The sequence below is a fragment of the Trachypithecus francoisi genome, unplaced genomic scaffold, assembly GCF_009764315.1.
Source record: "Trachypithecus francoisi isolate TF-2019V2 unplaced genomic scaffold, Tfra_2.0 Lachesis_group14, whole genome shotgun sequence".
Classification (NCBI taxonomy): domain Eukaryota; kingdom Metazoa; phylum Chordata; class Mammalia; order Primates; family Cercopithecidae; genus Trachypithecus; species Trachypithecus francoisi.
The window spans coordinates 866879-883003 of NW_022681459.1; the positions used below are offsets into that span (position 1 = coordinate 866879).

Here is a 16125-nt window from a genome sequence, read left to right on the forward strand (position 1 = left end):
TTGGATAAGTCAAAAATATTTTTTTCCTTAAATATATGCTTTTTTTTTTTTTTACAAGAAACAGATCAAAATAAAATAGAAATTTAACAAAACAGGGATGCTGCTGACCATCTGTGTCCCTGAGGAAGTGATAGAAATTCACTGTGACTCCCTTTCTTGGTAATAATAGGATTGTGGACTAGCTACAAAAGCCACTTCTAACTTCAAAATGCTATGACTCCATGCAGTTATCACCTCACCTGTTTCTATTAAACTAAGCTTTCCACCCGTGGCATTTTGAGCTTCATTAGCTTAGGTCTTCTCAACGTGAATTATTTATGCTGAAATTGTTCTATGCATGCTTTAGTAAAAGCTTTGCAATGTAGCATCCATTTGCTTGCAGCTAAATGAAACCTTTTCAAATGTAGCAGCACTTCCCTTTTAGCTCCTGCAAATGGGAGCTTCATTTGTTTAAGTCTCAAATACATGGTATGTTAAAAGAGGACAAGACTTTATGGGTCACTTAATCCAAGCCTCTTATTTTACAGATGAGGAAAGTGCGACCCAACATCACCTCGTCACCAGGCCAGTGACGTTTCCTTTCACTTTCACTCCTATTTACTTGCAACCATTGCTTCAGTTTTCTACTATTCCTCATTCTCATATTCTGCAGTGGAAGCGAGAACAGGCAAGTCCTATCTTCCATGCACAGTGAAAAATAGGTACAGATTTTTCTCCAGATCTCCATCATAGCTATAGTTAAAAGATATGTTAAATTCACAGCTCAGTCTCAAAGTTACTTGCACCAATAACAGTATTTAAAATGAGACTAACCATACAACAGGATTCCAGAAAGTACCTAAATTTTAAAATGAGCTGACTTTGTGATCTGGTTCTTTGAATCAAGAATTTATGTCACAGGGTCAGGCTGCTAGTTGCTGAGTTTTTGCAGCTTAGTTTTTAGTTTCTGTATTGAGAAAAAAAAATATTGCCTCCCTTCTTTTATTCCTTCCCGTCTTGTCTCTTTTAGTCACCTTTTTACAGGAATTTTGAATTACTCCTTCTATAGCCATTCTTCTGGGTATAGAAAAAGAACAGTAAAGTGGCCTCCTGTGTTCTAGAATCTGGAATCAAGCTTAGAAAATAAGATACGAATATGTGCAATGCACTTACATAACAACACAAGGCAGAAAAACGAGTGATTCATACACAATAAGATGGAGAGAGATCACTATGACTCCGAGAACTTGTGGAAGAGACAGGCCAGGAAGCTTGAAGAATGGATACAGTTTGAAAAGGTGGAAGGAAAGGAAAAGGTGTAAATTTAGCAATGATGCCATGAACCCTGGCCTATTATGCAGCATAAATGGAACATGTTTAATTAAGTGTAGAGATTGAGGCTGGTTAGGCCAGATGGCAATTCTGGATATAGAGTAAGAGGAGGTAGGGCTGGATAGGGGACTGAGGCCCAACTGTAATGGGCCCTGAGTACCAGGTGGAAGAATTTGAGCATAAACCATTAGACCAATGTTGTAAATATAAATATCTACAGGAATCAAATATATAACTAAATGAAGTTAATTCGATCAAGAAGGCAATGGGAATCCTACAGTGAGCTTAAGATCCAGCTCCCCAGCTACAGGGTAGCCATGGCTCTGAGCTCTCTCAGTTGAAGTCACCCGAGACTTTGGGTCTTGGACTGGCACTTTCCCTCGTGTTTTTCAAGGGTATACAAACGTATGGATTTTCATGTAAAATTTCCTGATTTTTAAAACATCATGTGGCCCCACCAAGCTTTTCTTCTGAATAAATTCAGCTATAGAGGTACCATTTCACAGCCCCTGCTGTAGAAAATGGGGGACCTTTAAGGGTTGGGACTAAATTAGGCAAACTTAAACCTTTGGTGTCTGGTCTCATACATTTTTATTTATTTATGATTCCCAAATATTACCCTCCAAAAAGTGCTTTATAAAGACAGAATCTATTTGGTCCTAAGTAGCAGCAAAGGTGGGAGTTGAATTAGACAATATGTGGGCTGTATTTTCCAAAGTTGGCCACAACCAAGCCTTCCCATTCCATCAAGAAATTGAGTCTAATTCTTCTCCTGTTGACTCTGGGGTGATCTTAGTGACTCACTTGTCACAGTAGAGTGCAGTGGAAGTAATATTTTGTGATTTCCAAGGTTAGGTTAAAGAAGCCTTGCATAAGCCGGGGACAGTGTAGCACCCACATCCCAGCTGCTTGGGAGGCTGAGGCAGAGGATTGCTTGAGTCCGGGAGTTTAAGATCAGCTTGGGCAACAGAGTCAGGCCTTGTCTCAAAAAGCAAAAAACAAACAAACAAAATTACAAAACAAGAAACCTGCAGCTTCTACCTTGGGCTGTTGGGATGTTCATTCCTAGACACTTCTTCCTGTGATGTGTGAAGCTCCCTTGCATGTTGCACACACTTGAAACCCAACCCTGAGGCTGGGAGAAGCTGGGGCGACATGAAAAGGCCACATATAGGTTCTTTAGTTGGCTGCCCAGCTGAGCCGAGCCTAACCTAGACTAGTGGTCAGACATGTAAGTGAAGGAGCCTCTATAAGACTCCAGCTACCAGATGTTTAAGTCCTCCCCAGTCATTCAAGTCTTCCCAAATGAAGCCTCAGACATCACATTGCAGACCAGTTCCCCAACTGAATTACTGACCTGCAAATGTATGAGCCTAATAAGATGTTCTGTTATACTACTAACTATTGGAATGGTTTGTTTGCTGCAATAGATTATCAGAACATTCATGAACTACATCGTAGATTACCAACGTCAATGTGCATAAAAATATGCCATCCAGCATAAAAATTGAGATTACAACTGCCCTTCAAATACAGAGGCAGCAAAAGGAATAAAAGGGATGTAAAAAAAAGTTTTTAATTCTAATCAGTTTTTAGGTTTTCTAACATAGATACTTCTGACTATACTACTTTTCAAACAGGCAACTATAATCTCAGTAAGAACTCCTCTAAAGAATTAAAGGATCCGAAGATTCATTTGAATAAAACACCAGAAGTCTAAGTGGTCTCATCATTGAATTCAGAAAGCCTTCCTTGGATATATGAGGCATCACACCATGCAGTGGGTACCCTTTCCTCAGGGACTTTATTCCCACCTTGTAAGCGAGCATTTAGAGGTGTGAAGTAGGATTTCCCTCTGGTGTTCCTCATGTAGTCCAGTTTGGCCAAAGTTAAATTACCTGCCCTTGGGAAACACGTTTTTCTAAAATTAAATGTGTGTTTCCTGAAAATTAACCAGAATGGTGAAAATAGTTGTGAATTTATATCATCTTTTGCCATCTTAAAATTAAGCTACTTGGCCTCAGGCCAATGAAGAAAAATAATTAATAAGATCTTGAAAAATTAAGCCAAAATATTTATAAGCTTACATTGAAGAGGCTGGACAAATAATGATGTTGACTAGAAGTCAGGAGAGAAATTAGGTTTCAAACCAATGGTAATTGAAATGGTGGACTAGAGTAGAAATCCTTAAGAACACCTCTTCTTTCCCTCTGGGTTCCTCCTTTTATAATTAATCTCATCAAAGCCACATGTAAAGAAGATTTATTTTTAAAGTAAGTTTGCAGCAGTATAGGTGAAGTTAATGTTTCTCTTATTACTAACATTGTTTTCTGACTTTGTCTGGTCCCTCACTTCCCTTAGTAATATATGCCATTTTTCCCCAGCTTTTTCTTGTAGAATAGTCTGTCACAGTTACACTGATTGATTGAAAAATTTCTGAATCTCCAAATAAGTTTTATTTCCTTTTTATTATTTTTTAAAAGTTGATTTATTTTTATTCTTTGTACTTTCTGGTATAAAATATGAAAATCCTATTCTTGAAATTATCTTTAATTAAATCATAACTTAATCTTAGGTAAACTCCAATTCACAGATTCAAAAGTTTGTTCTTCTCAACTCTTTTTAATAAAGTCGAATAAATTTAAATATTTTTAAATGGACTTTAGCTTAGTAAAATAAATATTACAAATATTCTTCCTATTTATAATGCCGAAAATTTAACAATTAACCCGAATTATAGATTAATTTCTCCTCACACCTAAGCTATGCCAATTTTTTAGTTGTAAAGTCCTAAGCACTCAATTTATTCTACATTATTTTACAGATGTAGTCTCTTTTAATAGAACAGATGTAGGCTTAGATAAAAATCTCCTTAGAAGAAGGAAATGGACTAGATAAATTAAAAATATTATGCATCTGGAACTCAACTTATTCTGACAAATTTGGCCTTAACCTATATAGTAGAGTCATGTTGTTGAGCTATGGATTAATATATCAGACACAAATCTTAGCTAAATATAGCCTGTGGAATCTTTTCATCAGGTCCCAATATTCTTTAGGGCTGAAATGCTATTAATATAATGTGTTAATGTCAAAATATCATTTTGAAATTGAAATTGAGGAAAATTGCCTTTTTTTGGCCTTGAATTTTATACGGTTTCTTAGGACTTAATGTCACTCCTACAGTTTATTTCCCTATATATTTTCTTCTATTTTATTGAAGCTATCTTTACAATTTCATCATTAGTATCTAGTAAAATCATGTGGGCTGTGGATGACAACAATGATGCACTTTCCCATCTTCATCTCACTGAACTCCACAGACTGTCTATCCTCAGGCACAGTAAACTAACCCTAAGTAATTATGCAATTAACAGCTAAAAAGGAGTGTTTAAAATGAGAAAGAAATATTTTAGGTTGATACGTAGGTCACTAATTACTTAGAAATACTCTGAACCTTCCAAATGAAACCACTATACCCATAAAATTAGAGCCTACAACTTGTGGCCTTGAATTTCTCCCTTCAATTTATAATGTTACAGACAGCCTTGGTCTCTGGCCACCAACTCTTCCTAGTACAGCATTAATCTCTAGGAAATGTCCAGTGACTCAACTGCTGCTACTGAAATGTCTGCTGAGGTTCTTGGACACACACACATGCACACACACTCGCTGAACACACACGGTCACTCAAGACCCTGAGAAATATCAAAGCTGGGAAAAACTCTGTAAAGGCTTTCTTTCTTCCTTCTCTGACAAAGCAACCAGAAGTAACTCACCTAAGGTCAGGATTCTTTGCTGCTTTTTCAGTGTAGCTATAAGAGGATTCCCTGCCTTTTATTCCCAAACTAACAAAACAAAACAAAAAACATACATAAGAGAAAGGTAGTTTTAGGAAATAGAATACTTGAAGAAATTTATGGAAAAATTTGTATCTACAATAATCTGTAACACCATTATACCTTCTTTATCCATAGATCAATATACAATAATCTAAAATACAACAGGTGCTTATAGAAAGATTAATAGATAAACGGAATGGTGGATGACTAGAGAAACTGATAGACGAGTGTTTGATTAACTGACTGAAGGTGTGAATGCATATAGCTGGCATCCATGTGGTAAAGACAGAGTCCAATCCAAACATGATAGAGAGGGAGGTAGAGCAAGGTGGCTGAACAGAACCCTCAGTAATCATCCCTCTCACAGGAATACCAACTTGAATAGCTCTTCACACAAGAGAGCACCTCCGTAAGTAAGTAAAAATCGAGTGAGTGATCACAATACCTTGTTCTAAAATCATCATATCCTTGAAAGAGGTACTAAAAAAGTAGGAAAGGCAGTTTGGGATTGCTGATTCCACCGCCCTCCTCTATCCCTGGTAGCATCCTCATGGTGCTGAGAGAGAATCTTTGTGCTTGGGGAAGGGAGAGCCAAGTTATTGTGGGACTTTGCATTGACCTCAGTGCTGTCTCTCACAGTGAAAAGCAACACAGGGCAAACTTTAGTTATCCACTACAGGGGGAGTATATAGACTCGCCCCCAAATTCTGACTAGCCCCTCCAGAGTGGGCTGAAGCACTTTAGGGTCCTAAGTAAACTTGAAAGGCAGTCCAGACCACAGGACCTGAAATTCCTGGGCAAGTCCTGGTGCTGTGCTAGGCTCAAAGTCAGTGGAATTGAGGTGCACATGATCCAGTAAGACATCAGCAGGGATGGTCAAAGGAATGCTTTCATCACCCCTTTCCCAATCCCAGGCAACACAGCTTGCAGCCCCAGGAAAGACTCCTTCCTTCTGCATAAAGAGAGGACACAGGAGAGTAAAAAGGACTTTGCCTTGTAACCATAGAATAGAGCACTAGGCATACTCCTAAGGTTCCCAATCCATTCTTCACTCCCAGGTGAAATTTCTAGACTCTTGAATCATCAATAGCTAATATAATCAATTTTTTTCTCATTCCAATAACCCTTGGGGATGAATACCAAGCAGATCAACTTTTGATACCGTTTTTCATCTTTGTAAACTCTTAAAACTTTCTGTTTTATTACTTGTCTTCCCAAAGTTAAGTAATTTTAATTATGAAATCACTTACTATTAATATGTTATTCTATACCTGACTGCTAATTTACTCTCCTGGAAATTTTTAAATTATAAAAAGACCTAATTATATATTCATAATCAAGGTTATTTCTCTTACATTTTTTAAGAAGACCTAAACATAAGTATTAACATATCGATGTTATCTTTAGAGTTTTTTTGTGCTCTAATTTTTATTTTATTTTTTTTGAGACGGAGTCTCTCTGTCCCCCAGTCTGGAGTGCAGTGGCCGGATCTCAGCTCTCTGCAAGCTCCGCCTCCCGGGTTCAGGCCATTCTCCTGCCTCAGCCTCCCGAGTAGCTGGGACTACAGGCGCCTGCCACCTCGCCCAGCTAGTTTTTTGTATTTTTTTAGTAGAGATGGGGTTTCATTGTGTTCGCGAGGATGGTCTGGATCTCCTGACCTCGTGATCTGCCCATCTCGGCCTCCCAAAGTGCTGGGATTACAGGCTTGAGCCACCACGGCCGGCCTAATTTTTAATATATTTTCAAATTCTTTTGTACATTAAAACTTTCAGTTTTCTTTTCAATTGCTTATTTGCTTCAGCAGGCAACTTAACTAGATCCCACTTCCTTTCTGTACGTGTCTATGTGATGTTTATACACATATGTATATGTATACATGTATATATTAATAGTTTATAATAATGCATATTCTATTCTTATTTGGTTTTCCTTTTTAAGTAGACCACAATATTCCACTTATTTTCATGGTGAAAGATGTAAATTTTTCTTACCTGCCCTTTAAACTACTTTGGGCAAATGCAAAGTCAGCTGAACTAAATTTAGCAATTACCTTTTAGCTGACAGGGCCTTCTGAGGTGGGAATCATTCTTATGCTTGCTGTGTTCCTGCCAGGTTTTGTCATTCACAGTTTTTCCTTCTAAAATGAAGCAGATAATTAGTTAGAATTCACAGTAACATTTGTCCAGTAAGTATAAAACATTTGAAATCAAAACAAGTTCAGCACGGGGGTTGTAACTTGGTAAGTGATATCTTAAGAGAGCTCTAGTTCTAGGGAGTTCTAGTTCCTCATGGACAACTGCAGGTATCCTGTGGGCTACCCACTTATTCCCATGAACTACATAGGCACCTCACCATATATGATAGAATGCTGTTACTCTAATGTCTCTTGACAGCTTATGATTGCATTATTCTTTGTAGTAGTTTTCTTGAATTCATAACCAATTATTATTATTATTACTTTTTTGAGACAGGGTCGTACTCTGTTGCCCAGGTTGGAGTACAGTGGTGTGATCATAGGTCATTGCGGCCTCAAATTCCTGGGCCATAGCTATCCTCCTGCCTCAATTTCCCAAGTAGCTGAAACTATAGGCATGTGCCACCATGATAGGCACATTTTCTTTTTTTTTTGTAGAAACAGGGTCATAATCAATTGTTTTTATGCATCCTTAAAAGGTTAAAGTATCCTTACCCTCAAGATTCCACATCATTTCTAACAAACTAATTGTGTAGAAAGAACATTGAGCTGTGATGGTTTCAAGAAACTCTAAGATCCTTGAATGGAAGGTCAATGATTTGCTCAACTTTGTCCTCCCAACATCTAAAGCAGGGCCTGGACATGTGAAGAAATGAATTGCACCAAATGGAAAATTGGAGTCCCTTCTAAATTACTTACTTCAGGTAAATCATTCTACATGTTCTATCATACATGGATAAAAGAAATGTTAAATAATGCCACCAATGCGTAGCGTGAAGGTGAAGACAAACTCAGCATGCTGTGTTGTTTCCAAAGTCACTATTTGCTCATATGTTTTGATTGTAGAAAAGGCACTTGATCATCAAGAATCATGTTAGGATAGAAATATTGGTTGTATTGTATGTACATGCTGAATAGACTGAGAATGGATCTAGATGAAAAAGAAAATTTTGCTTTACTTCCTTTTATTTAAGACTATGCGCTCTTCAAATCAGGGCTGATATTCAAAATATTTAACAGTGAGTGACTGCAGGACTGTGATAGGATCCAGCACCTGTAGATGTTACTGCTGGGAGAATAGAAACCTGATTAAAACACAGATATCCTTCAAAGTTGTACCCATTGTGGGGTATCACCTTAGTCAGAATGAGCTTTTCAGATCCTACCAGAAAATTGTTTTTTTAAAAAGAAGGAAATGGCCGGGCGCGGTGGCTCAAGCCTGTAATCCCAGCACTTTGGGAGGCCGAGACGGGCGGATCACGAGGTCAGGAGATCGAGACCATCCTGGCTAACACGGTGAAACCCCGTCTCTACTAAAAATACAAAAACTAGCTGGGCGAGGTGGCGGGCGCCTGTAGTCCCAGCTACTCGGGAGGCTGAGGCAGGAGAATGGCGTAAACCCGGGAGGCAGAGCTTGCAGTGAGCTGAGATCTGGCCACTGCACTCCAGTCCGGGCGACAGAGCAAGACTCCGCCTCAAAAAATAAAAAATAAAAAATAAAAAAATAAAAAGAAGGAAATGGATATTAGCACCCGACTCCTGTGCTGGGAAGAAGGAAAGGGAAAAGGGTACCCACAAGTTTGGCACACTACATTAAAAAAAATTATTGAGGCCTGGTGTGGTGGCTCACGCCCGTAATGCCAGCACTTTGGGAGGTCGCGGTGGGCGGATCATGAGATCAAGAGATGGAGACCATCCTGGCAAACATGGTGAAACTCCATTTCTACTAAAAATACAAAAACTAGCTGGGTGTGATGACACGCACCTGTAGTCCCAGCTACTCTGGGGGCTGAGGCAGGAGAATCGCTTGAACCCAGGAGGCAGAGGTGGCAGTGAGCCCAGATCGTACCACTGCACTCCAGCCTGGCAACAGAGCAAGACTCCGTCTTAAAAATAAATAAATAAATAAAATTATTGACTGGATGACCCAGATGTTTCACCATTGTGAATGTTTTGTAATTACTGACTCCCTATTTGCTGTAAAGTAAAAAGAGAGATAATCTATTAACTTTCTAAAAGTAATGAATGGAAATCAATGTTACTTTAGAATTAAAATACAAACCAAACTGATTGCATGTGTTATTACTATGAATGCTATCACAAAAATTAAAGAGAAGATTTGGTGTGTGAAAAGTTGTAGAAGAGACTTTTATAATAAAACCACTTTCTGCTGATTTTTTATTGTCTCATAGATTCACAGATCTAAAAAGATCTCTAACAAGTCACCTTGGCCATGCAGCAGCCAAGATACACATGGAGAGCTGGAAGATAATCAGCCAATGAACTACCAAAGAGGATTATTCTGTTTAAATATAACAGGAAATTATTGCAAATAAATCAATGAGTTCTTTGTCATAGCCATTTAAAGTTAGAATGAAGCCACTTTTAAAAAATGTTCTTCTGTATAATTCAAAGACAACTCAATTTGACTCTCATTAATCAGTTTTGTTGCTTTATGGCAGGAGCAGGAGAAAAGAACTTTTGGGGAGACAGAATACATCATTTACACTTATAACTTTGGGAATCACTAACCAAATATTTTATTTTCAGACATAAATCTCCGGAATAACCTGGAAGAATAAAAGAAACAATATTTAAGTCTAGATTTCATAAATAGCATCTTAATCAAACAGAAATTAGAATGTGTGCAACACTTTGGGAGCAGAAATGAATTCTACCTCTAACTAAGGTCTACCTATGATCTTGAATCTTCCTAACCCTAGGTGGCAAATTACAGTAAATACAAGTATAATTTGAGTCTATAAATTTCTATGCTATATGGAGAAACTGATATTCATAAAACCTGAACAAAATGGTAAGTCATTTTACATGAAAGTATCTCAGGATAACCAAATAGTTATGGGGGGAAAGTACTTTTCCAAATAATTATGTTAATAAATACAGAAAGGATAATGTAAATTTAATATAACCATTATGCAATCTCTAATAAAATAACAGATCTGGAAAATAATCACCAATTACCAATAAAGCCTAATTGAAAGGCTGATGGGCAACTTTATGCCGAATGGCTCCACCTGATACCATCTGAACCCACTGAGCAATATCACTGTCATAAAAATATGATCGTGCTAATCAATTCATGTGTGTGGGTGAAAACACACATATCTCATAACTGACATTGTTATAGCTTAAGTGTTTTCGACTATTGATATTCTTCATTGTTATTAAATTAAAACCGAGATTACCCTTTTTTCAAGCTCAAAATTGTGAGTAAAAACATGCATAGATAGGATTTCCTTTTCCTTAATTTTTTTTCCTTTTAATTTTTTAATGCAAAATGGTTAGGACATCTCTTGGCACATAGCAAGCATTCCAAACAAATAAGCTATTTATAATATTGTAAAGTGAGGTAGGTAAATAACAGCAAGACTAAACATATAGCTTACAATACAACAAAAGAGAAAGTATGCAGTCACTCAAGACCAACTTTTAAATATACATATAAATATATATATTTGGACCTTTTCATACTTTATATATATTTGAATCTTATCACACTTTGAGATTTAACTAAAAGTTTACAGGAAACATAGAGTAGAGAAAAACATGCTTAAAAAAATACAAGGATTCAATCAGCAAAATTCAAAAATCTGGGAAATTCTTCAGGACACAGACTCCAGTTTCTTCAACGAATAAATGAAAAGACACAAATGAAGAGACATGAACTGAATCCAGCTGAGCTTTTTGGATCCTGATTTAAACAAACCAACTCTGAAAAAGCATTCGAGTCTGTCAGAAATAGTTTAATATTGACTGTATATTTGGCAATATAATGTCATTTGTCTTGTTTTGTTCTAGTGCAGTAATGGTATTGTGATTATGCTTTTCAAAAAATAATTCCTTTTTTTTAATAATATACACTGAAGCATGAAATTATGTGTCTGGCACCTGCTTTATTAATACAAAAACAGTGGGGATGCAGTTGGGGGAGTAGAATGGGTAGAAATAAAATTGACTATAGGTTGATCCTTGTTTAAGTTTGGTGATAGGAGTTTATCATTAACTCTTCCTCTATGTATGATTGAAAATTTCCATAATAAAATGTTTTGAAACAGAAACAGAGGATAGGATTATGCTGACTGGACTGTGCTGATCAGTTCATGGGTGAGGGTAAACACACACACATATCATCACTCACTGTTACAGCTTAAGAGTTTTCCACTATTCATATACTTGATAGTCATGTGCTCACTTAGGCAGCACAGATACATATTCTTGACAGTCATTAAATTAAAACGAAGGTTACCCTTTTTAAGTCCAAAATTGTAAGCAAAAACATGCATATATAAGGTTTCCTTTTTCTTAATCTTTTGTTTGTTTTTAATTTTTTAATGCAAAATGCTTAGGACATCTCTTGGTATGTAGCAAGAATTCCAAACAAATAAATCTGTTTATAATACTGTAAAGTGAGGTAGGTCTATAACAACATGAGACATCATTTCCATCAGGAGAGTGGTGGGCAAAAAAAAAAAAAAAAAAAAAAAAAAAAAAAAAAAAAAACAAACTAAGGAACTCAATGGAGACTTCAATTTTATTTTAATTGCTTGGACTCTGAGGCCTACCTTAACTGATCTGGTTTATGTTAGAAAAATTGTAAATTGGTCAGCATCAGACACTTTCCCTTTAATTAAATCCTCCTGTCATCTATGTTTTGGTAGCCTATATTCTGTGGAAGCATCAATCATAAGCCAACAGCTACTATTTTGTTTAAGCACGTGCCTTGGAATTAGTGAATTTCTTATTCATGGTCAGAATAAACAGCCTCACATACATGGCGATAAGACTGAGAAAGGTCCTGCCAAAGTCCCTTCTTTACTCCACCTCATGCTTAAAATGCCAGTGTTGTGGTTTAAATAGTTAATTGTAGCTAAAATACAACTACGCCACCCTGACAGGTCCTTAAGCTGTTAATCACCCAATTACCTACTTACTATGGACGTGTTTTATATTTTTAACTAGGAGAAAGCTTTGAGCAGGGGGAAAAAAAAAGGAAAGAATATGAAAAAGCACAGAGTGCCCGGGTGAGAATAGAGTAAGAACTTATGAGAAAAAGGACACCCAGAGAGAACGTCACATAATTCACAATTTGGCTTCAGACCAATCCAGGGTGCAAGGAAGCCCCTCGGCAAGCAATCTGAAAGTTTCCCCATAAACCGGCTTCCTGCCCCTGTGTATTTCCTGCTTATCAATGAAAATCCCATTACCTTATGCAACATGTGTATGTCATGTTCTCTGGCAGCTGGATGTGCTGAACGTAAAGCCAGACTGACCTAAATAACCTGAGACTCTTTGCAAACACATTTTTATGTGGATTAGAAAACTACTTCGGAAGATTTACAGGTCACTGATAGAAATATGTTTTTATGTATGCTCCCACTTTAATCTAGGCCTGGTTTAGACATGTTTCTTCTGAAAATTTAATTTTCACATCCCTGTCTACTGAAATGTCACAACATAGCTTTCCCATGCATCAGCATAAACAGAGAAATGGTAGCAAAGCCATCCACATCTAGATTTGTACTTGACAGCTCCAAAAAAAAAAGTACTTTGCCACGAAGTCCACTAAAAATTCACATTCAACATTACAGAACTAAGGGAACATGAAGTTTACAAAGTAAATTTGACTTACTTTCTCTTTTTTGGTTTTGCATTCTCCAAATTAGAAATCCCCTGTAAAATAAAATAAAATAAAATACATAATATAATATAAGACGAAACTGTACCAAGAGATCCAAAAGAGAATTCATTCATTTTCTAGTATAATCCGAATGCAGTTCATTTTGCCTCTTCCCTAGTAAAAAGACTGATATGTTCCTCGTTGCATTTTAGTAATGTGTCACAGAAGTTTGGCTCAAATTTTAACTTTTTCCTTTTGTCTTTGTAACTTTGAGAAAGATAGGATGTTTCCTTTATTAACTAGGGCTTGTACCTTATTTTAAGCTATTGCCAGTTTTAAAAAGCCCTTGCCAGTTTAAAAAAACAACAACAGGTCTTTTAAATTAAAACACCCAATTAAATCCTCATTATCTAAACCTTCTGTCCCTCCATCAATCCACCAAAACCAAGGACAGAGATACATACCACGGTGTGTTAGTTATATCATAGAGTGCCTTCAGTTGAGAAAGATGGAAAGTAGCCTATCACAATACCCTGAGGGTGTTGAAATGTATCTGTGATTCATCTGACCTTTTTCTTCAGACCGAGTGACAGTTGTGTAAAATCCCTTACACTTTGGGGAAAGAATTTATCACATTTTTCACCATCCTTGAAAGAGCTTAAACTGCCCTAGGCACCTTTAAAAGCCCTTCAGATTCTCTCTTTTTTATTCATCTACTCCTCCATTTAAAAAACATTTACTGAATATCTGCATGAAAGGTGACCAATTGTGTTCTGGAGAGGTGCATTTGTTTGGCATGGCAGGAATTTACATACTAAAGAAAATTGCAACCAATATTCCACTTCTGAGGGGAAAAAACACAAATGCTAAGGCTAAGAGGAATGGTGAATGTAAACCGGAAAAAGGAAGTTTGATTTGATTATTCCAGTGTTAATAGTACCAGCCTGAGCACAGTGAAATCTAAGATAACCTTTCCCCAAGATAGTGATTGAAGGGGCCATTTATCTAATCTTTATTTTGTTTGTATCAAGAGTTTTAACTGCAGAGGACAATTTGGATATCTTATTTTCCTAGCGGTTGAGCAGAGCGTTACTAAAACCCCACATGCTGAAACAGTCAGTCCCTGAACTTAAGGAGCACACATTACCAAGTTTGAAATACTTGTGCATAACTCACAGGACATTGCTTGTAGGGAAGAGGTGGCAGATGGGGGTTGTAGGTAAGGATGTGGGAGTCATGAATTACGCCCTAATGTGAGTTAGGATATCAACAGGCCTTTGAGGAGTTAATGGTCAGATGGACCACTCCTTCCATTCTCTATGCTTTGTCATCCTGTGCCCTAGAAGTATACAATCTCTATTCAAGGTCTTTTTCTGAAATTGTTTAGGTCTTGAGCCAGCTCTCTCCAAACCTCAGATTAGAAGCTAATTGTGTTCCTTGCCCCGCAATCAGTAGCCACATACATTTAACAAGCTTTGTGACAATCGTGAGGAAAGAGGACGGCCACCCATCTTTGTAGTAGTGCTTTTCTGTTATATATATTTGGAACTTACTAGGAAAGAACAAGAAAGTTCCATGCTCCACAGTCTATGCAATCGGGACCAAATATGTCTTAATAGTCAAAATCCATCATTCTGAGTCTCATTAGTTTGTCGTATGGGTTTAGATAAATCTCTTGGGATTATGAATGCTGCTCTCTTCAGAACAGAGTGTACCTTTTGTGAGAATAGACAAGATTTGCAATAAGGAATATGGGAAACATTCGATACTTTTTCATTTTTAATTATTCAAGTCACAGTATTTTGGAATCAACTTCTTATATCAGCATTCCTCTGCCTCTGCTATCAAAGAGGTTAATTCCAGATGACTCACAAAATGTATATGCAATTGAGCAAGAGAAGTTTGAATCTGGAAAGAAGAAGTATTACGCAAACACAGTCTCCTGTATCACCTGAGTGAAGCTTTTGTTAATATAATTAGCTACAAAGCTTAAACACTTGTAACAGCTGATTGTGGTGAGAGGAACATAATTAGCTTCTGGTTTGAAGTTTGGAGACATCTGGACTGAGATTAAAAGAATTTCCTAAGACCACAAATAGAGATTGGTTACTTTTACTATACATGTTGTCACAATATTCTCTAGGGACTATCCACTTTGTTCTGGTTTTACTGGAATGGGGGTCATCCAATTTTTCCTCATGATGAATCTGTTTAGATTTGGGACATTTTGTTAAAAGACTTTCTTGTAAATATATTTTGGGCAAAAAATTGAGCAGTAACTTCTTTTTAATCTTTATTAAGATGAAAGAGTTAGTGTAGTTCTCCTTAGGCAACCTGCTTCCTACAAGGTAGGGAGAGTCAAGCACATTAAATGTGGGTCTGGAGTGTGATTATATGAGGAAGAGGGATTACTTAAACAGGCCAACATCTACTTAATTAGAATAATAGGTCTATTCCCTCGGTGTTGCCTAGTTGTAGATTACTATTGAACTGGTTAAGCAATTTTTAGTACTGCTTATACCAGACTCAAAGCAGCTGTGGAAAATGTAAATGGCTTTCAATTCTGACTGCTGCTTACATAAGCAGACTGTCACGTACATTGGAGTTCATACCCTGGGTACTTTATTCCTAGAGGGGCAAGTCAAAGAAAGACTACATGCAGTTTTATTTTTAGAACCACAGCTGTGTGTGTGTGTGTGTGTGTGTGTGTGTGTGTGTGTTCTACTCTGAATTCCAAAAGGAAGATACCACTTCAGACAGTTATTTCAGTGAAATAAATGTCTAGTCCATTAATTTGACATTTGCCATGAATACCAGATCAAACTTACTCCTGTTAGCCTTCACTTCAGTATCCCCTAAGTTAGGCAGTAATCATTTGTCTTACCTTTCATTCACTAGGGAATGTGTGGCTTAATTTTATTTTTCTCCCTAGCAATTGTTTGAAATTAAAAAGTGAAACGTAGAAAAATTATTACAAATCAACCAATAGAAACTAAGAAACATTTCCAAGCTGTGTTATTTTTAAGGTAAATGAGGGAAGGCTCTAAGAAAAAAGCACCTCCATGTATAAAATTAGGTCAAAGTTTTAAAAAATAGAAAGAGAAGATGTACCTTAAAAGAAGAGATAAATTGTAGATATC

At 36.9% G+C, this 16125-nt stretch overlaps 1 protein-coding gene across 2 annotated transcripts in view; it reads right to left on the reverse strand.

Moving 5' to 3' along the window:
* The window catches only part of LOC117095600 (putative uncharacterized protein ENSP00000383407), a 56306-nt gene that overhangs the window by 21614 nt on the left and 18567 nt on the right, over positions 1–16125 (reverse strand). The window contains exons 2-4 of one of the 2 annotated variants that reach the window (XM_033232177.1): positions 12998–13038; positions 9880–9917; positions 7204–7290 (exon numbers count right to left, since the gene is read on the reverse strand). In XM_033232177.1, coding sequence (XP_033088068.1) covers positions 7204–7290; positions 9880–9917; positions 12998–13038 — 166 coding nt within the window. Of the gene's footprint in view, positions 1–239; positions 861–7203; positions 7291–9879; positions 9918–12997; positions 13039–16125 lie in introns of those variants that run through there. The other variant, XM_033232176.1, reaches the window with a different exon arrangement.